Raw genomic sequence first — 23559 nt, forward strand, 5'->3', positions numbered from 1 at the left:
AATGGGGAGTGCTGGAGGGTAGGGGTAGGGTTAGGGATGGGGGGTACAAAAGGAACTCTTTCCAAAATAAAATATACAACTGGGACTGTACATTGTTTTTTTTTTTGTGTAAATCAAAATTAAATTAATTGCATTTGTTTACAGTTGTTAAATGTGACGACATCCAGTGTAAAAGATCTGGATGGGGTTCATGGGAAACTAGATAGGAAGAAATCTGTTGAAAACCATAATCTTGGTGCACAAGAAAAATTCCAAAAACTGGGAAAGAATAATCTGTCTGCGATGAAAGCAAATGTACATCGCCACAGTAGCGGACAGATGGAATGGTTGGACCAAATGCAAGACAGCTGTGGTAAGATAGTATTTGCTTTCATTAGGAGCGCATGAACTTGCGTAAATGACTGGTGTGCTCAAAATAAGTAGTACCGTAAAATCTGTATTAAAAGCCGCACCCATTCTTTTTGAATAATTGAGAACTAAAAAGCCGCGGTTTCTAATACAGATTTTACAGTACTGTAAAATACTTTATTTTCGCTTGGAACTAATTTTCGCTGAAGGGCTGATTCAATGAAAATAAAATCCAGTGAATATACTATTTTTCCTATATTTTACATTCAACTTGTCAATCATCAGTGAAAATAAATTCCATACTAAACACCAAAAAAGTCTTTTCAGCAAAAATTAATTCCAGCTAAAATAAAGTATTTTACAGTATTCAACAAACATACAATGAATGCAATTTTTGTTGTATGTGTATTTTTTATTGAAGTTTCTATTTATATTAACACATCATCACCTGATAAATGTAGTAAAAATAGTTTAACATAGCGAGATAGTTTTGGGGGGACTTTTCAACGTTTTTTTTTGGCATTAACATTATGTAGTGTCATATTTATTTTTGCTGAAAAGAGTGTTTTTATATATACATTATATAAATCATTTTAATTAATCATTTGTTCAGGAAACATGAATAGAAGAAAGGGAAAAATTGGAAATTTCATCACCTTTTCGCGGTGACGTGACTTTCGAGATCACTTGCGTCATAGTGGAGCCGTCATTTTCAATTTTATTCACTTTACAAATTTACCAGTCTTATTGATTTTGGATTTTATGTGGTCCTAAAACAAACACAATTTTGAAAAAAATGATAATAATCGAAACTTTAAACCAGGGTCTATCTTAGTATAGGTTTGGTGGTTTCATGTTTTCACACTTCTTTCAATTTGTAGGTCTGCATTTCCCTTGCCAATAAACTACCTAAATTAATTCCATTTGAACATTAACATTCCACGTGACCATGGACATACATACATGTATATCCTAATATAGACTGGCAAAGTCGGACTTTCATTTTTCTTTTACAAAATATAATAATTAATTAAAAGTCCTTGTAGCGTGACCGCGAAAGAAATCTCAACTGGACGCATCTGTGAGCATCTGACTGCTATTGAATTATTAATGATGTCATTCATGAGTGAGCGTGTGAAAGTAAACATGACCTTTTAGTCATATTATGTAGTTTAGAACTGAAAATGTAGCTGACACGGGATAAACTATTGTAATGTAGGTTAGAATTATGGTAGCAGTGGTGCTGTGGTTTAGTTATTTCAATTATAAAAATGACAACAGGAATGTGATTCAAACATCGGAAAATGGAGTCGATGCCTACGAATTTGACCGCGACAACAACGTGGAAGAAGGTTGGGTTACATTAAAGCGCGGTAGTCGTAACGCTGCGCATGTGCGACATTTGTGTTGATAAACATTGATTTTCCCACAATCCAATGCGCTCTTCAAATGGAAATCACAAGTATGAGGTTTGACCTGGGCGCGACTTGCACTGATTACTGTCGGTGACTATTTGATACCTTTGAATAACATGAAAATTACCTAAGTAAAGCTTGGAAACGTCTCAGTTCGTACTCGTTGATCTGCACAACAGTCAAAGTCGCCATCTTTGTTTATGAGACCCATATATCTCGCACATGCGCAGCGCGACGACTACCGCACTTTATCTGTGCAAACGTGATACTTTCATCGATGTTTACTGAAAACAAGTCGATTTAAATGTCTGATGTATATAAGTAGTCTTTCAAAATCGTCGGGACTGTGAAGTGAAAGGTCACGTACATTAACATAGATACGATATGACCTATACAGTCAACAAATTTTAATTAGCATAATCACAGGAGTGATTCCGATTCCCTCCAACGCAGGGGGTCGTCTGCAAATGCGTCAATTCGAGATTTCTTTCGCGGTCACACTAGTTTTCGCTACCACGCTAAAATAGCTAAATTGAAATAATTAAATATTTTTTTAAAACAAAAAAGAAGTCCCGACTTTGTGAGTCAAATCATAATACAGTTGTAATGTTTACTGTGAAATATCACTAATGTAGCATTTTGAACATTGCAGTACTGTATTTGGTTCATTAGATTTCAGTCAAAGCATTATAACTATGGGTATGGTTTATAATCCGGACAGAGTTTTAAAATTTGGGAGAGTGGTATCATTAGTCCAGTGGATATGTGCTGAAATTGTTCAGTTTGTGTTAAAAGCATGACACTTGGCAAACATATACAGTTTTATATGCTGATCAATTTAAGATTTGGAGCCACCTCAGAAAACACATTGATGACGTCATTATGACGTCATACTATCGAAAAAAATTGCCGAAGCCCTAAGAAGTTTCATATATCCCACAAGGGCACATATGTACGACTGAAAATAACATTCACGTGAGCAAAAATGACAAAAAAGTGTTAAATATTTATCTGACCTTGGAGATTAATCACAGAGAATCAGCAGACGGGTTCAAAATGTTACTTCCGAAACAAAAGTATTGCTATCACTATACCCACTCATCATCTGGGAACTTTCCTACGATCTTTGCACTGTTCCTTGGCACTTTCCTCAGCTTGTTGACCATAAATCAAATCAACAAAAATATGTACATCAATGGCATTACTTGTGTTATGTTAGGAAAGTATCTGGGGAAGTCAATGGGTAAGTTTATTAGGAAGTTTCGTGTACTGAATATTATTGCAGCGGGAGTATTTTTAACAACTATAATAAGAACATTCAGACCGTGGCACAGTGTCATTTGGCTGATTGGCTGGAAAAAACATACTAGAATAATTAGGCAATCCTCAGTATTTTAAATGTACATTGAACATCAATAAGCTACCTTTAGAAAGAATAAATAATCATACCAATTTTATTTAATGTCTTCTTTATTTATCTATAATTAGTTCTTATCTAAATGAACAATTTCATTAGATACGCAACGCCAGGACAAATTTGCTTTGAAAATCATAACTATGAAAATGAACAAATATAAATGCATTTGAATGACTGAGCACAGTTTACCAAATAAGACAATGTGCGAACTTCTCCAATCAGCATTCAATGATCAGCTTGATTGGAAATTAACACATGAATGTATCCACTAAAATATTCATATTATGACGCCCTCATTCCTAATTACAGTAACCACTACAGGAGCAAAGTGCGGTGCATTCTAGTCCTGCTTTTTTGCACTTACAAGGATTTTTGCAACCTTTCTTACAACCACATTTAACTAGAATACGAAGAGCAGCAGCAACTTCGAGTAAATCTGTCCACCTTGGTTGCCAAACACCTTCATTGTAAATCCACCCGCATTGTTCTGGGCTAACCAATGACTGGACAGGTTCCAACATTTGTTCCCAACAATTGGCTTGCAAGGCAGCTCTATGGGTGTGGTATATTAATGCAGCATTAGTTGGTGGAATATTTTCAATGCTTCGATTCTTTTTTTGCAAAAAGCTCCAGTCGAACAGTATTCACAGATGATGATTCACTTGTGGGATCATATAGATATACAACAAATTGCTCTATAATAGCCATGTCTTCATCAGTTATCACAGATGGATTTTGCATAACAGAAAGGAAAGACTGTGAGACATTAGTAGCAATTTTCCAGGTTTTCATTGCAGATTTCTTTCCTTTCCCTGCAAAAAAGGAAACTGTATCACAGCCGGTAAATGAATGAAACATTGGCAATGCACGGGCGTTTTCTTCACCTAGTAGTTGTGCTATCTTGTTGACATTGATGTATCTAAAGTATTGCCGTGATCCAAACGCAATTGTCAGCTGTAAGTTTTTAAGTCTTACTACAGCAGCGACTCCGAGAACTACAACATCAGTATCAACTGTGTGAATGACTGTGCGATTCATTCCCTGTCCTTGTTGAGCATCCTTTATATGTACAACAATCCTGGTGTCAGCCTCCTCGTGGTTACATGGGTTGATCAGGGATGTGTCTCTTTGAGGCCAGCATAGCACATTCTCCCCAATTGTCACTATGATGGTCTTCTCTTCGAGTCTCAGATTTTCGTGTATGAACTGTGCAAGGTACGAAAATAGTTCAGTCTTATTATCACTATGGCGCAAAAAAGACTTCCAATCCGTAGGAACTTGTAAATTACTTTTCACACGCCGACGAGATCCCAGACCACGATGAACTCTGGCAGAATTCTTTAGTGACCTCTCCAGGTAGACATCAAATATCACATCGATTCTCAATGCATTGGTTGACAATTTTCTCAATCGTGGAAGAACTGTCTTGGAGGCATAATCTTCAAACGTCATATTGGTCTCTGGCTTCAATCCATTTATCAGTGCTGCTCCATCAAGGACTATCACTTCTGTTTCTGGAGGATCACAGCTAGAAATCGAGTAATCCATGCTCTCGAGCTGTTTCAGCAGCTCTGCTTTGTTGCCTGATCTCAATTCACTGTTTTGTGAGATTGACGGAGGTGTGCTCTGATTTTCATGCCGGAAAAACTCTTCTATATTGCCATCCCTATTCTGACATGCAATAAAGAGACGGGAAAACAATGAAACGTCATTCTTCAAAGATGTCATGCGCTTTTGTTGCTTTGTTTGCCCTTTTGGTGAGTTGAAGATGCTCAATTTATTTCTCGTGATAGTCTCCGACAAGGAGTCCGTCTTCTCAAGCAGCCTTTTAGTGATGAATCCTTCAAACTGTTTTTGACCCACTTCTTCAACCTTGCCTAGATTTGATACTGCAAGTCCTTGGTGTATATTCCCAGTGTGTAAGACAATCAATGAATCTGTCGACTCCTCTAAAAATGGATTCCCAAATTCAGTTATTGTGCTATGCAAGTTACAAACATCTGCAGAAAATCTCTTTTGAAATGATGCTGTTTCTTCATGATGCTTCTTTGCATCTTCTCCATCCTGTTTTTTGGGAATGCTGCTCTTGAATGCCTCTGTCAATGCAGATATTTGGGGACCTGAGATGAGCCAGCGATGCATGGCATTTTCATTGCTTGTAATGCCAATTATTCCACCTTGCCCTTTCACTTTCTTATAGTTTTGTTCGTGGGCATGATCAATCGATATTCCTGAAAACCTATTTTCTGAATTGTGAACTACAAATTTCCCATCTACAAAATGTTGATAAACTTCAGGATGATGTTCGCTTAAACTCAACATGTCCCTTAAGTGAACAGGAAGCCATCGAGAATAGTTGACCTTGTCCATTGCAAAAAACCAAGGTCCCATCAGGCAAAGTGTTTCAATATACAATTGAAAATTCCCTTCTCTGAGTGATTTTACAAATGTGAGCAGTAAAATTTCCAATTCTAAAGCAGTTGACCAGTATCTGAACTGAGGAATGTTTTTAGACTGCTGGTAGAAGACTTCAAAATCTACATCTTCGTGAAGGGAATGAGCATCTTTAAGTAGTGAATATAGTGCGGCAGCACTAACTTCATGTGCATATCGACTTCTTTTTACATGACTGCATTGCAGTATTGCTGCAGCTCTTCCACTTGTTGTAATTCTGGCTTCTTTTAGAGCTTGAATCCACCCACTGTCTTTAAGCCAGGATCCGATCAGGCTAATAAACGTCATTTCAATATGTAACCCACCTAACATTACTAGTAGCTTATTCTCTCCAAACGTCTCAGGCCATGTCCATTGAACTGTCTTTGCGATGGCATAGAGCGGCTGATCATATGTCATAACAGGTGTCTGTCCTGCGTTGAGAAAAGCTGTCACTTTTTTAATAACTTCATGCTATGGCACATCAAAGCTACGGAATGGGAATCTTCTTTGAAAAGTGGAAGCATTGATGAGATGGTTTTTAACATTACTAGGTCATTATGTTGGCTGGCGTGGTAGGCCGACCAAGATAACATGGGTGGGGGACATTCCATCTTTCGCAACCTTACAAACTCAAGCCACCTCTTCCCATATTTCATAACTTCACTCAGAGAACCAACTTTTAATTTCCAGGATGTGTTTTTAGGAATAGGAGGAGTCTTGTTTTGCATCATTATTGGTGTGATTGTCGAATACTCTTCTGGCAAATTGGCTCTTTGTTTTCTCAAACCACCATCTTTGTAATAAGCACCGTCACGAGGCTGACCAGTGTTATGCTCATCAGGATGCTGGAATATGGACATTCTTGTTCCATGGAAAGCTTCCTTTGTAGTCGTTGAGGTAGGGTCATGGTCCAGATTGTCATAAGCTGATGTGGTAAACACATATTTTACAAGGTTTTCAGGACAGACAACCCCTTCCTCATCGAATTTTGTGCACAATGAACGTACTATAGTGTTTTCAATTTCCAGAACTCTGTCATAGGAAATTGATAGGCCGAGTTGAAACATCTCATCAACTAACTTGGCCTGACGAGTTTGTGAATAAATACTGAGGCCAACATGTACAGGGAGTGGTGGTTCTCGGTCTTTGCTATGACGATCATACATCGTATTATTCAAGTCTCGTCGACGCTTACAGGAATTGAATATGACCATCTGTGAAACAGAGAGACATGCTTGGTTTTGAGATAACATATCATGCTTATTCTTTGCTGTAAGATCAGACCCATTTAAAATCATGCTGATCAGAGTGAGCAACATTTTAGGAACAGATTCCATCTGAGCATCTTTGCTAAATGTACCATCAAATTTGGTTGCAGTGGTAAAAATATCCCTTCGTATGATGCTTGCCGCTTTTGCGAGATATGTTCCTTCATCATCACCACAATCTGCATAAGCCATTTGGAGCATTTCACCTATTCTTTCTCGACAACTTATATACACATCGCGTCCTTTCATTTCAGCTATCAGGTCTGGTGAAAGAGCAAGAATTCGATCCTCGAGATGCGTGCTGTTTACACGAGTATCCACTATGATGCCCAGTTGTTCAAGATGATTCGTATACAATCTAATTAAATCTGTCATCTTGAATACAGCATTTCTTTTATCTGCTATTTCTTCCTCTATATATGATACAACCTCTGCAAGTGCAACTCCTTTAAGTACACTATCAGATTTTGAGCCATCGCATCTGTTAGAGAATCGTTCTTTGTTATGGTATGAGCTAAGACATATTGAATGATAAACAGCATCAATAGCTATCATGTCACCCTCACTCAATTTTGCCAAAATGCGTGTGTCTTGGGTTTCTGTAACAATTCGCCTCACTCGGTGATCAACTTGAAGCATAGTTACTTCGTGTAAGGGCTCTTTTAAATTGGCACCTTTTTCACAAAAGAAACAGTGGGTCTTAACAGCTTCTTTTCTTGATCCATCTGATGAACTTGCTCTTGTGGACTTTCTCCTTGTTTCTGAATCATCATCTTGAGCACGTGTTCTTTTGCGTGCTCTATTAAGCTTTGTTGCATTGTATCGCAGTTGACATGATTTGTGCCATTTTCCTTCACCGGATATTAAAATTTCCTCAAGATTTTCTTGGTAATTTCTTGTTAGTGAAGTCTTAACCCCAAGTTTACTAAATGCCATAAGGTTTTTTGCTAGTGAAGCATACCCGCTTCCAATGTCCAAGCGACGATAAGACTCTTTAGTGGGGCATTGAAGTTTCTCTTTAGTTGTTTCTTGGCAAATAACACACAATGTCCAATCAATATGACTTAAATCAAAAGGCTGCAACTCCATAATTTAGCAGTTTTTGTTCATTCCACAATAACAGATTTCAATCGAATGTACTTGCTGTCACCTATAAATAAGATTCAATTGTTTGTGTTGAAATCTGTGAATTGTCCACTGATGAATGATCATACTCTTCAAAAACTTAATTTAAATATAAGACGATCTATGAAGTCAATACAAATTAATAAAATCCATGGATGAGCTTACCATTCAAATGCGTGACATGTTTCTGCTGATTTCTTGGTCATCCACCATTTTGTTACTATGGCAACCGATAGTATGACGTCAGACTAGAACACTACTCAGCTAAATTAAAAGATTTGTGAATCCCAAAATGTTGTAATAAAATCAATTCCAATAATCTAAAATGAAGAAGAAAATAATATTTTTCAGCATTATACGACTCTCATAAGTGGTAACAATTGGCGCATGCGCAAACAAATTATTGACTTTTCCCGCTATATTTTGTTGCAATATGTGTCGCAAATGAGCAGGCAATACTACAGTAATCACTAACGGCAATACATGTAGCTTTTCTGCTGTTTAAAGGACAAAATTCAATTCGGTATTGATGACGTCATTGTGACGTCAAAATCGATTTTTAGAAGTGGCTCCAAATCTTAAAATGATCAGCAGAAGTCATAGTACCTTGACACAAAGTTCCATCCTTTTAACATAAACTGAACAGTTTTGATGTTTTTCAGCACATATCCACTGGACTACATGCAGTACAGCGAATTATGTAATCTGTCGACGTTACGGTACTGAACAGAGATTGTCAACTCGGCCTAGGAAGTTAACTTTTTGGCAAAGAGCAAAATGCTCCTAAGCACTAAAAAATTAGGAGCAAAATGCTCCTAAACCTAAAATTTTAGGAGCAAAATTGTTTCATGTGTAGAACAAATAAAATGTGTTATGTTAAACTTTGCGTATACAACTACAATAATGACATACTGTAATGAGAGATACTGTTCTGTTACAAAAAGTCCTGATTTTTATCCTGGTTGAACACTGCATGTACGATGTTATCAGGCCACACCAGTTTCACATTTGGTAGTCTGGCCCGCATTGATTCATGCATCCATCTGTGAACAGAACTTGAAGGAGCAAATTCGGCCATGCTAGGGCCTTTCAGCCTGATAAGTATTAGATCACCCGCATCTTCCGTTTTGTGGCTGGATGCGAGGATGTAGGATCTGATGTCCGGAGTTTGTTGTTGGGATTTTGTTCTGCTCACCCGGCTGAATGAAATTAGCAATCTGCTTATTCGCCATGTCTTGTTCGAGCCGAAAATGCGACAGTGTGACTTTGATTATTGATGTTTCCAACACTACTTAATTGACAGTGAAAAATGCCATCACGTTCGCCAATGAAAATTATTTGACAATCAAAGAGCTGCCGACAGTGTGTAAACCGGCATTCATTTAAAAAAACCTGTATGCCCGTATTTTGACTAGAACAAAACATCAGCCAATAACATATTTACAATGTTACTATTTCTTTATTATGACTTGTATGTTCTCAATTGCAACATGACACTTGTCATGCACCTGAAACTAGACTTTCCGAGTACATCGTAAATTATTCAAAGCCTAAAGATCGTGCACGGTATCTCTTCTAGTCTGAAACGTGCAAGGCACGTTTCAGCTGTGTGTAGGGCTACAATTTTCACTCGCAAAATACGAGTAGTTTCTGAAATCTACAAGCTAAATGCGGATACTTACAAGTTTGTACTCGCATAGATGTATTTTTTAGGCGCATTTGCGAGTAGGTACTAGCAACTTCCTAGGATTGTTGACAGCTCACGTATTGTCACATGAGGGCGTTAAGCATTAACAGTTCTCATGTCTCCGGTCTTTGCTGAAATGACTGTGGAATTTCTTGTAAACGCTTTTGGCTTTTGCTGATTTAATATACTAACAATTTAGGCCTGAGGACTGTCGACAGTCAACAAATTATGCCATGGTACTATTTTTATTAACTTGATAAAAGAATTTCAGACTGAATTGATTGTTTGCATGATGCATTGACATTTACAGGGTGGGGGTCATCACAAGTTAGATATTGGTTCCATGTGACGCAAGTGTGAATGATGTGCACCTTTAGTCATGTGAATAAGATATCATCATCGTATATTGGAGAGGGGGTACCAATCTATGTTATTTTTATATTTAACTCAATAAAATTGCTGTTCTGATCAGTGTTTTCCACAGAACGAGGTCTCAAAGCTTTGCTGAGCTTTCTTGCAATGCATCTCATCCTTGTCGATTACACAAAGGTTTTCATGTCATTGACGATGAATCGTTTACTCTGTCAATAGATGGTTTCCAGACTGAGCTGTGTACCTCATTACATTCCATAAGCGATGGATTTCTTAAATTAAGTGATTTTATACAGTGTTATTGTGACAGCCTGACACGTACAGATAATGGAATGCTGCAACGACAGGAGAAAGTGTTGTACAAAATGGAACAAGAAAGTACTCAATACAAGGTAAAATAAAATATATGTAAATGTAATCTAATTAGTCCAAAAAACATTATTAATTTTGTTTCTAAACTGTGCGCAAAATGTTATTAAAATGAAAAAACATGAAAGAAAAAACTACTGGTATCCAAGCCTTGTTTGTATAAGAAATTCGGATTTGTGATGGAACTATATTTTATCATCATGTCTGTGAATTAAAAACAGATCTTGTTTTAAAATAGATCTTTGGCAAGTTTGAATATAAAACCATATATATATATTATTGACTAATCATGAACCAAGTTTAAGAAGTTGCAAGGGTACTGTAACGATTTAATGCTCAAAAAATATATGCAGTGACCTATACTAACACACAAAACATTCTACATGACTGTAAATTTCATTTGTGTTTATCCAGTGTGTCCAATATCGGAACCAGTAGAAAAAATCAAAATCAAACAGAAATCAAATCTAGGCACAGTTAATATCAAAGTTTAAAACTATAAAATTGTCATCTTGCATAATGTTTTGACAATAAAGTCAAAATCATTGAATACCAAAATCCCTCAATATTGAATCACCTGCAAATCAAAGAATCAAGACCATGTCATGATGTAAGCAAAATTTAGGCGAATAAAATACTAGTCAAATTGTAAAACCAGAAATGTATACTGTATTTATCCGGGTAAGCGCCTCGGGTCCTGAACATGGAAAATTGCCAAAAATAGGGGGTGGGCGTTTGCCTGCAAAAAAAAAAAATGAAAATCCGTGAAAATTTACAACATGCATATCGAACTGCGGTAAGGAATAGAATGTCAAATGAATACATGCAACGGAAATAAAAGAACAATATGCAGCATTAGAAGTGAAACAAGAAATAAGTTATTGTTTAGAATGTAACAAATAAACCAAAAATAATAAAATTCAACAGTGAAGAATCATTTGAATTAGGATTCCCCCGCTGACAAACACGCCCAATACGCTTGAAGTCAAAATGAATGAAAATGTCAGGCGTTAAACTGCGTAAAATTATTTCCGGTTTTGACAAATACAGGATCAACAGCCATACAAGATCAATAATAATTTACGCAGTAAAATTACGAAAGTTCATAGTTGTTTGAAAAAAACCCGCATAATGTACATAATATTATACAAGAATAATATTACTGTAGTTGTCAGAGTAATTGACAAAACAACAAAATTGACAACCCGCAGATCAAACTGCGCCAGGGAGTAGGAGGGCGAATGAAAACATGCAACGGAAATAAATGACCAATATGCAACATTAGAAGTATAATAAAATAATTTATTGTTTATAATGTGACAAATAAACTAGAAACAATAAACGTTGACAGGAATCATTTGAATAAGGATTTCCCCACCGCAAACACTTCCAATATGCGTGAACTCAAAATGAACTAAAATGTCAGGGGGTTAAATTGCCTAAAATTATTTCCGGTTTTGACAAATACCGGCCCAGCAGTCAGTCATACACGAACAATAATAATTTACGACTTCACACAGTAAAATTTGAAAGTTCATAGTTGTTTGAATAATCTTCTCAGATCTCCATTTGCACGTTCATTGCCAACTTCGTCAAAGTCAAAACCCTCAAAGTCAAAGTCAGAGTCAGCGTCACTGTCTCCATCCAACAAAATCCCTCCATCTTCGTCCTGAAGTTCATCGATGTCTTCTCACACAACTTGGACTTGGTACTTTTATTCCACTGATTTCGCTGTCTGTCAGCTTGGCATGTCTAATCACAATTAAGAGACAAGAAAAATTTGGTCGCGTGCAAACGACTCTGCTCTATCATCTTTGACCTTTAAACACCTGATTGGCTAAGAATGACATCACAACTAGTGTTTCATCAGAGGTCAAGTCATCAGCGCAACATTGCAAAATTGCTTTCTCCAGTTATGGATTTGCAAGCTGCTACCAAATATTTTATAAAGCCAAAATGAGATTTCAACCACTCTCCCAAGTATGGTTTGCTACAAAATTGCAACATTGGTTTCATTTTCGTTGTCGCTCAAGCCGAACGAGTTTGACACTTGCTTCGCGGTCCATGATACTGTAAGTTTTGCTTGATTCGTTTCTAAGAAAACACAAACTAAACGACGTATTTAAAAAAAAGAACTACAGTTTCTGCTTTAATATACATTTTGTAGACTTGCTGACTGTTATGATTCAGATAAAAAATCTTGAAACATAAATGTAAATTACATAAACAGCTGTGCACGAACACGAAATTACCTATTTTGCTGTCATGGCTATTTCACGTTCATCCCGCGTTTTATGCAATTGACATTTATTTTTCAAGACTTTTTATCAGAATCATAACAAACTGCAAGGAAGTCGACTGTTAATACAACAAACTATGAACGAAGAAAAAATAAGATTTTAGTTACTGCCATTTAATGCCCCAGGGTGAATTTACATCAGAATCCGGTAAATATCAACATCTGTTTTTACTTTCATTACACTGATTAGGAGAATGACTTTATGACCGGTGAGACATTTATGTCAAATTTAACGACAAGTGTGGAATCATTGAGAAGTGAACTTGTGAACTTGAAAGCAAAAATGGATAAAAGAAATTCCACCGATCAAAACCAGGTAAGAACTGTTCTTTGACAATATAAATTAATGTGCATTCCGAGTGCCAAGACTTCTGCAATACGCCTAGAATGTAGGTGCATTCGGAGGGCTAAGTCCTATACAATATGCCTAGTATGTAGGTGCATTCCGAGGGCTAAGACCTCTACAATATGCCTAGAATTTATGTGCATTCGGAGGGCTAAGACCTCTACAATGCGCCTAGAATGTAGGTGCATTCGGAGGGCTAATACCTCTACAATACGCCTAGAATTTATGTGCATTCGGAGGGCTGAGTCCTATACAATATGCCTAGAATTTATGTGCATTCCGAAGGCTAAGACCTCTACAATACGCCTAGAATTTATGTGCATTCGGAGGGCTAAGACCTCTACAATACACCTAGAATGTAGGTGCATTCGGAGGGCTAAGTCCTATACAATATGCCTAGTATGTAGGTGCATTCAGAGGGCTAATACCTCTACAATACGCCTAGAATTTATGTGCATTCGGAGGGCTGAGTCCTATACAATATGCCTAGAATTTATGTGCATTCCGAAGGCTAAGACCTCTACAATACGCCTAGAATTTATGTGCATTCGGAGGGCTAAGTCCTATACAATATGCCTAGTATGTAGGTGCATTCAGAGGGCTAATACCTCTACAATACGCCTAGAATTTATGTGCATTCAGAGGGCTGAGTCCTATACAATATGCCTAGAATTTATGTGCATTCGGAGGGCTGAGTCCTATACAATATGCCTAGAATGTAGGTGCATTCAGAGGGCTGAGTCCTATACAATACGCCTAGAATTTATGTGCATTCGGAGGGCTGAGTCCTATACAATACGCCTAGAATTTATGTGCATTCGGAGGGCCAAGTCCTATACAATACGCCTAGAATGTAGGTGCATTCGGAGGGCTAAGACCTCTACAATACGCCTAGAATTTATGTGCATTCGGAGGGCAGAGTCCTATACAATACGCCTAGAATGTAGGTGCATTCGGAGGGCTAAGTCCTATACAATATGCCTAGAATGTAGGTGCATTCGGAGGGCTAACCCCTCTACAATACGCCTAGAATTTATGTGCATTCGGAGGGCAGAGTCCTATACAATACGCCTAGAATGTAGGTGCATTTGGAGGGCTAAGTCCTATACAATATGCCTAGAATGTAGGTGCATTCGGAGGGCTAACCCCTCTACAATACGCCTAGAATTTATGTGCATTCGGAGGGCCGAGTCCTATACAATATGCCTAGAATGTAGGTGCATTCAGAGGGCTAAGACCTCTACAATACGCCTAGAATTTATGTGCATTCGGAGGGCCGAGTCCTATACAATATGCCTAGAATGTAGGTGCATTCAGAGGGCTAAGACCTCTACAATACGCCTAGAATTTATGTGCATTCGGAGGGCCGAGTCCTATACAATATGCCTAGAATGTAGGTGCATTCAGAGGGCTAAGACCTCTACAATACGCCTAGAATTTATGTGCATTCGGAGGGCTGAGTCCTATACAATATAATATGTCTAGAATGTAGGTGCATTCCGATTGTATAAGAATTTTCAGGCCTTGTAATTTTCATCCAATAGCATACACATGTGTAATGGTACGTGTGGTACAATCCCGCATTGTAAAAAATAGTGTTTTGTTTGTTTTTAGTTGTCTGTTGGCGTGACGAAGACGGAGCAATTCAATGAAGGGTCTGTGCAATTTCTGACGAGGGCATGTCAAGAAAATGACGAATACATTCTGCAACAGAACAGAAAAGTAGAAGAGTTACAAAAGCATCAAGAGCAATTTCTACAGCGACACAAACAGTGGGAGCAGGTATGAAATATAACAACTTTCCATTTATTAGTAACGCATCGCTTTCTCCATTCTTATCACTTGTGAATTGTGCAAAGTATTGCATGACATGCAGTAGCTATGAACAATTTCAGCGGGGTTTGCAATCACGTTAATTTTTTTTCAATTCCAAACCGTCATGTGTAATATGTTTTTCAAAATCACAAAATCAATGTATAATTGATCAATGCACCAAGGAATTAACATAATTAGTTTTAAAAAAAACCTCTGCGATGGTGACGCATCAAATCAACTTACATGGTTAACACTTGTAATATTAACAGATTTACTCGCTGATAACGCTGCAGCTTGGCAGCACTAAGACATCTGTTCCTTTGGTGCCATTGCATCCTGTAATCTGATATTTTCGTCTTACAGGAGACAGAAAAAATGCTTACAGACTCAATACAGAAGGCAGTGAAGGTTGCCATGGCGACAGAACTATCTCGTATTAGGTCTAATAGAAACTCAATATTAGAGGCTGAAAGAACACATGTAAGTTTTGAGGGAATTACTAATAGACCCAATGCTTGAACCTTCTAAAGTGTCAACCACATTCGAGACCTTCTCACTCGCGCATCTGTACCAGATGTTAACCGTTACACCACTCAGTTTCCGCAGTGGTGCAGCCACGACAGCTGCCGACGCAAACCTTCCGAACTGGTTGATCAAGGCACTGGGCAGGTGGCGCAGCGACGCCTACCCAGATCTACATTCGCACATTCCGGGTCACTTGCCCAATTGCTGACTGCTCTTCTTTTAAGGTAGAGATGCAGTTTATTTGGCTTGCTTTTTAATTGAGTAATTAGACAATGAAGATCGTATTATATATCCAACATGTTATATATTTTCTGAAAGCTTATTATACAAACTTTGTAAAACTTGTCTTTATTTTAAATATCCAGAATGCGTTTTTGATTTTGGGTCAAAAATATGCTTTTTTGGACAAAAGTGGTTTAAAAAAAATTAGCTTAAAAACTTCAAGTCCGTTTGTGGGTAAAATTACATCACTGGATACCTTGGTATACTACTAATTCAAATGCGTCCACTCATCTCTCTAACGGCTTTCAAAGTCGCACAGCATGACCTCAAAGTTCACTCTTTTCTATTTTTGCATAATTTATATATCCATGTTAATTGCGGACTTGTTATTTGTGTTCCACTCGCCGTAATAAACTGTCCGGACGCATTTTGAAGGGGGAACACCTTGTCAATAATGTGTGAAAATTTCGAGGCAAATGGCCAAAGCGTCTATCAGCTATTTTAATTTAAAACCCAAGAATTCTCCAAAAATAGAAGACGAGAAAAAGGCTTATTTGCATATTTGCGCGTTAAACCGGGAATTACTGCTTTGTCATACTTTGTCATACTTTCTAGACTATTGAAAATGAAAGTTAACGTATAGACATAGACATTTTATTGAAAATCGTTGGACCAGAACAACTACTCTTGAATATATAAATCAGAAACACGTCATTCATACCAGTGTTTTGATGGGGTCGGTAAAAACACGTGGCAATGCCCAGTAAATATGGCGTCATCTCATGAATTATTAAACAGGGGGCGGTCCTAGGAAGGTGACCTTTTATCACGATCAAAACATCATGGCTTCTCTTCGATGTATTTTCAATAAAAAGTCTACGAGTATTTCAGAGCCTATGGTTTACCGTGAAGAGTACAAAGTGGGATATTAAATTATTTATCCTTGATGATTTTTATGTAGTATTGAGAACCAACTCCAGGAAGCGAACGCACAATAATGAATAATCGCGTAATCCTAGAATCGAAACTCGAGGCACAGAAGTTTTGTTCATCGTTTCCAATCCCATTTTTCCCACTGCAACATATTTGTTAAAAGAAATATTTGAATTCTGTTCGTTTTTTAAGGAGGCATTTATATATTTTTTCCCGATTTTGGCAACGCCTTATTCAGGGATTTTCTAAGACAGTCGCAGACAATCAGCGCACGGATGTACGTACAAAACATGCTGTTGTACTACCGGCGACGGTCGCCTGCAAGAAGAGAGCTCCAGCTCCTAACGTAAAAGTTTTAAAATTTCGACCGGTTTTAAATAATTAATGTTTGAAATCTGACATGTTTTAAGAGTGCAAAATTAAGTGCATTTTCGAGCGGTCGAATTTTTCTGAATAGAGATCGGCAAATGAAAAAATAGGAGTGCTAAACAGTGTGCTTCGTTAATTTAAAAAAAATGGAATGTCCGTCAAATTGACGTAAACTTCCCCATTTTTCACGGAAAAAGCAAAGGTCGTGGCCGAGTTGCAGGCTAAAAAACTCAAAAATCAAAACAAAATTATCAATCAGTAAGTATTATGACAAGGAAAACAAAACATCAGACGCTGAGAAGCGGTCAGCGCGTCAAAAGAGTTGTTACCGAAATGTATTAAGTTACCTCTCTCTGTGATTTATTTTTCATTGAAATTATTTGGTTGTTTTCAATTAATTTTAGCGTACCTCTGCAATTTATTTTAGCATTGTCAGTTGTTTGCTTCATTGAATTAAACGGAGTTCGTCCGGTTGCAAACAAAGCTGTCTCGCACCACCTAGCAAAAGATACACAAAAGTTTGTATCTCCCCGACCCAGTGCAATATATCCGGTTAGAATCAAAGCTCACGTGCCCCTTATTTGAGAGACCAGATTCTGCCGTAAATTCGGGATGGGATTTAAAAATAAAATGGGACTTTTAAGGTGTATTTTGACGTCATTTTCTAAGTTTTACCGTAGTCATTGACGCCTATTCAAGAGTATGATGTTTATTGTGACTAGCGTGAATGGGTAAGCTTCGTTTTGACAATGAGCAGTTATCACTTTAAACAATGTTAAATTATTCTTCACATGCTCAGTTTATTTTTTGAGAACAATTATTTAAAAATAAAATCTCTCAGTCAATCAGAAACTCGGATTCATGCCTTCAAGGAAAGTCATGTTTGGACGCTCACATCGATTTTGTTTTTCGTTCGGTGGGCTGATGCCTTCAGTGTAGCTTTTGCCTCTTCCGACATAGAAATCATCTGAATCTTCTTTCTACCTCTCTTTCTTTTCACACCACGCATAATGTAATGATAAAAATTAGGAACAAACGCTGAGGAAATATAATGTTTGGTTTGCTAGCGAGCGAGAACTGATTTAAGATTAATTGCACATGCGCGTAATTGAATGAACTATGACCCGTACAATCTCGATTTGCATATTGTCAATCAAAGGTCCTGTTATTTGGTTACTCATGCAAATTAGGCAATTGGACATAAACATTGCCACGTGTGAGTGTTTTTTATTTTTAACCAGAAAATAAACAGCAATTTTAACGGTGTTCCAATAAGAATTCATTGGTCAAATTTTCACAGAATGTTCTTTAGATAAAAATCTATATAAAAAACGAAAAAAACTATTTTTGATTGAAATTCACAAATAAACTGCATCTCTACCTTAACTGTATTTTCGTCATTAATTTTGAGATTTCATTTCATTTTCGTTACATGTATTTGCAGTGTATTTAGTTCGATGTTCTATCGGTCTAACCATGCTTTGTTTTATCTTATCGCGATAGACTTTGTAAAATTATCGGTTTCTTTAGCTTGTTTCTTTTTATTATTTACAGTATGTTCGTTATGTTGCTGTGCAACTTTTTTCAATTTTTTTTTTTTTAAATTATCAGTTTTTTTTACACTTCGTGTAAAGCCCCATCTCCTGCAATGCATCACCCTACCTTTAAATTTGGGGGTTTCCACCACAGACCAAGCAGACTTTACATGAGTACCCACGCTGTCCATCCCCCTCGGGTTGTGAGTCTATCTGCAGGCTCCCGCCAGGGGGACGCCAGCCATGACGCCCGCCTGTACAGTCTCTGCTGGTGGAAGGTTGCATGCAGGTACCACGCGCTCAGTGTCATGATGCAATTCACAGGCGAGTCGCATCATGGAGCTGTTCACTGCGACGCCTGCGTCAGCAATTCGCTTCCCCTTCCACAATTCGCTCCCCCTTCCACTTTTGCCAAAACCTTGTGTCTTGTGTCATTTATTGAAGCATTAACAAGACTATTTTGTGTATTTGTAATTAAAAAGAACAAACTGGTGGTGAAAAGGTTAAGGGAAAAATTCACTATTTCTGAATTATTTTTTCCCATAAATACATTAAAGTTAAAAAACACTCTTCTTTAAGGGCCATGCTTAAGGTGTTAATTTTCTACTTAAGTGCTGAATGTCAATCATAGTACATATATTATGCATCTCCTTAGGTTTATAGCCAAAATATCTAGATAAAAGCAGACTGTTTATTTATTATTTATAGTTTAAATATTGTTTTCTATTTCCTTGTAGAATATTGAAGGATTGCAATGTGTGTATGATTCTGTGCAAAACATGGGACAAACTACTCAAGGGTAAGTACTTGCAAGTAATAGTGTTTTACTACATCTATATCTTACAGATTGTCCTTCCATCAGTCTTTACATCTCCCGTCACTTATGAAGTGTTAGCTACTGTTAAATTCTTTCAACTCCTAATTTATTTTATAGGCAGGGGTCGATTTTCTGAAACATCTAAATCCAAGGAGAAAATTATAGTGGGGGGGGGGTAAGAATACAAATCTTGTTTATTTATCGGAAGTAAACGCGCTGTCGGGTCATTGTTGTCGGCTGCAAGAAGTCTGTATCAGTGTATGGTTGAAGGGGAGACAACTCGCCGTGTCTCCAATGCGGCATGTTCGCGACTCTTTTTAGTACAATCATAAAATCCGAAGTGGTTTCCAAGTGTTCGAAGTAATATGCAACGATTAACATGATTGGCTGGGTTTGCTCTGAGTGAGCTACCCTGTCGCCCAGCGGAACCAATGGCTTGGACGTAAACTCGAAAGTCGTTAACGATGCCAGCATGGACTCCGGCTACTTTACTTTCAGCTGAAAATTAAAATTCTCATTCCTGTATAGGGGTTCTTCTGTCTGAGGGACATGTTGATTATCAATAGAAGAAGAGATTCCTTTTCAATTTATTTAATTGTATAAATTGCTGTGTGGCAAAGTTATCCAATAGAATTTATGCACTGATACCGTTTTGCGTAAAATGTGTAAAATACTGTTTGGGTGTTTTGTATGGAATTCATTTTCACTGATTTTTGATGAGTTGAATGTGAAATATACAAAATATACGAAATTAGCAAGAATTTATTCCAAGCGAAAATAACATATTTTACAGTTTACCAAGTCTATAGCTCAGCTGGCAATGCTGCTTGTTAGGGTGTCTGAAATCAGTATAGCGTAGACAGTAAAGCAAATTAAAAAGGTAAATACCTGACATATAGACATGATTGAGTGCGAGTGTAACTAACTTACTAACTACATGTATATGGTGAACTTTGTTTTCAGATACATTGATGGAGTCAAGTCATCCGTTACAGAGTTTACGTCAGAGAATCTGCACATTCTAAGAACAGCATCTACTTCCATTGAACATGAAACAAAACAGGTACCTTGAGAGTAATAAATGTATTATTAAAGCTATCGTATTAACTCTAGTTTTTGACATAGTGCATTTTAGACATGGAAATCCTATTCCATATTTGGTACTAAATGACAGAGCTTGTGTTAGGATTTGGAATCATTGTATTTAGTATCAACCTCAGTTGAACATGTACTCGGCCAGCCACAGTTCTTCCTCAATTAAGTCTTGAGTACTGGCAAAAGGGTGGGTTGATTCCTCATTCCTCAGTGCCGGTTTTCCAACTGACTTTGTCATTATCTCCACCAGCACAAAACATGGTACATGAAGGTATTATATCAACAAGGAAAAATTAGTCAGTGACTTGGCACACATGCATTAAATGGTTAAATTTTAGGGACCAAAAAGATTGGGGTCCTCCTACGTTTATGTATTTTCACAAATTATTACAAGGGAAAATATCTAGGGCTTTTAGTCTTGGCAAACATGTCTAAGGTGTATGTTGGAATAGAACTTCCAAGGAGAAAAATAGGTATTGTCTTCAAATTTAGCATTCATGTTTCTCATGTGACCCGCAAAATCCAGTTAGATTTTCAGAACAAAGGGTAATTAAAAGGTTCTTAATCACTCTATCCCAGGCGCTGGAGGTTGTAATGTTCTGCCTGCCCGGTAGGATAATGCTGTTGTTTGTGTAGCATTATCCTACCGGGCGGGCGGAACATTACAACCTCCAACGCCTGGGGTATAATCACTCCAAAATGGAAAAAAAAAATTGCTTACAAATATTACCTAGATGGACTCTGAGACCTGTTTAGTTTTTAATGTCAAAGGTCAATGTCATAGAATCAAGGCATTCCTAACCATAACTGTGCAACTAATAATGCAATACAATGACTTTGAGTTTCTATGGACATTAGTATTGAAAGAATCTTGCACAGGTTGGCATCTCTTCAGAATGCTGTCTGGTTTTTCTGGTGACAGTAATCAGTGTTTATTTTTCATCATTTCCATTTTTTTTTTCTCCTATAGGAAAGCAATATTATATTATCAGTTGCTGATAGTTGTAATGATGTGACAGCTACGGCAGCACTATTTGTCGAAAATAAGAAAGATCAATGCGTTAAATTTACTGATGAAATAAGTCAAGACATCAGGAATGTTAAATGCGATTTTGAAGAGCATGCAAAAGCTCAGTTAAGTCTAGTGCAGGTAAGTAAGCCAAGTTTAAATCATCAGATAATTCTTAGTACCTCGGATACAAACATTTGTTTTGTGCATTGTATCATGGGAAAAATTGATACAGAGGAAAATTTTCTCTCAATGAAGAAAAGCTGATTATAGTATTATATATTAATGCATTAATTACTCACTTCATTTACAACAAAACTTCTGAATTTGTTTATGACTTTACTAGAGAACTTAAATATTGTCCCGATTAGATTCGCAACATTGTAGGGACAAACTGTTTATTGATGCCACATGTACATACACACTTCAGTTTATATGCTACCACCAAGGAGCTTAAATTGTAAAAAACATTCGCCCAGATTTCAAATGCTGTTGAGGGGATTCAAAACCCACAAGGTATGCAATTTCTAAGCTTTTATTGCCGTTTCAATTGTGAAATTGGTGGTTAACAGTGTGTCTAAACGAAGGTGCTATACTGAAAACATACCTACAATGTAAGTAACCTTCAAAGACAAACAAAGCATCCTAAATTGTTCTTTACTCTACTGTGGAAGACTTTATTTTTGCTGGAATTAATTTTCGCTGAAAAGACTTTTTGGGTGTTTTGTATGGAATTTATTTTCACTGATTTTTGATGAGTTAAATGTAAAATATAGGAAAAAAGGTATATTCGCTGGATTTTATTTTCACTGAATCATTCCTTCAGCGAAAATAGTGAATATTAATTCCAAGCGAAAATAAAGTATTATACAGTATCTTAATTTATATTCTATTTTATTTACCAATCCACAATCTCCACATTTAATGGTGTACATGTTTATGTTGGTCAGGAGTTAATACCTCAAAGATTTGCAAAGTGAGAATGCAGCTTTCAATAATACGTTTGTAACATGTTCATCTTTTCTATTCTTTTTAGAACATCCTTGGTAAGATTAAAGATTCCAACACGGAGCGAGAGTGCAAAGTGTCGTGCATGGAGCGTGCTGTTGAAGACAAAATGCAAGAACACAAAGATTGTTTAAAGAATCAGAAATCGGGAGTGAAACTTTGGACAATTGGGATGGAAAAGCAGATAGAAAAACGTAAGGAGGAAGTCGATAGGTTTATCACAGAGGAGTTAAAACAAGATGTGCCAACAGGTGAGTCATGTGACTTTACGTGTAGTACGGTATAATCTGAGTATTTAGCACATTGCCTGCTGACACACTCTCGTCCATTGCTTAGTTACGCACACGCAAAAAGAATGACATCGCCTATGACGGTAATTTGGGAATCAGGAATTATAATGTGACTTTATTAAATTTCCTTTCTATCACTCAGAAGCTCATTCAGGACACTGAAGGCTCAAGATTTTAGTGTCTAAAAATTGTCTATAGGGTACAATGTTCAGCTGCATGATAATTTTATCACACTGAGAATTGAGTTAGTCACTTTAAGTCAGGATAGTGTATCCAGGGAGTAACCTGGTTGACTCCGGGATTAGTAGGGTACAGGGTTCTCCACGGTTTGAAAATTAAACAGGGCGCGCCAATGTGAAGTGGGCGTGGCACATTTGTAACGTGCATCATTGGCAAGGATGTTGAAAAATAGAAACCAAAAAATCTATTAATCTACATATTATTACATATGCATAATATATATTTATTATTACAAAATGAATAGGAATTTTGAAGAGCTATTATTAAGTAAACGTCAGCACGTACAATCAGCTGATTTTAGCTGCACGATTCCTCAAGTGGCGACATCAGTTTACAAGTAATGATCGCGTCCAGAAAAAGACGTAACAAGTTTGTTAATTTATTTTCCCAAATAGATACATACATGCTTTATTTAATTATTAGCAAAAATTTATATTAATGATTTATATTTATTTGGACGAAGCAAAATAAAATATATGTCGCACAAACGTTCGTAATTGGTTCATTAAAAAACTTGCATGAATGGCACCAAAAACCAAGGTGATCAAACGAAATAAAATATACACAATAGAAGATTTTCGATCTGCAGTTAACAGTTACTATCAAAAATAATAGAATT

At 37.0% G+C, this 23559-nt stretch overlaps 1 protein-coding gene across 1 annotated transcript in view; it reads left to right on the forward strand.

Annotated features, from left to right (window-relative positions):
- The window catches only part of LOC102806028 (kinesin-like protein KIF11), a 51131-nt gene that overhangs the window by 22392 nt on the left and 5180 nt on the right, over positions 1-23559 (forward strand). The window contains exons 15-23 of the mRNA XM_085499144.1: positions 145-352; positions 10288-10460; positions 12927-13052; positions 14697-14864; positions 15261-15377; positions 19219-19280; positions 20262-20361; positions 21364-21543; positions 22439-22661. Of these exons, the coding sequence (XP_085355270.1) occupies positions 145-352; positions 10288-10460; positions 12927-13052; positions 14697-14864; positions 15261-15377; positions 19219-19280; positions 20262-20361; positions 21364-21543; positions 22439-22661 (1357 nt within the window). The remainder of the gene's footprint in view (positions 1-144; positions 353-10287; positions 10461-12926; positions 13053-14696; positions 14865-15260; positions 15378-19218; positions 19281-20261; positions 20362-21363; positions 21544-22438; positions 22662-23559) is intronic.

Source organism: Saccoglossus kowalevskii, chromosome 5 (genome assembly GCF_978046115.1).
Source record: "Saccoglossus kowalevskii chromosome 5, keSacKowa6.1, whole genome shotgun sequence".
NCBI lineage: Eukaryota > Metazoa > Hemichordata > Enteropneusta > Harrimaniidae > Saccoglossus > Saccoglossus kowalevskii.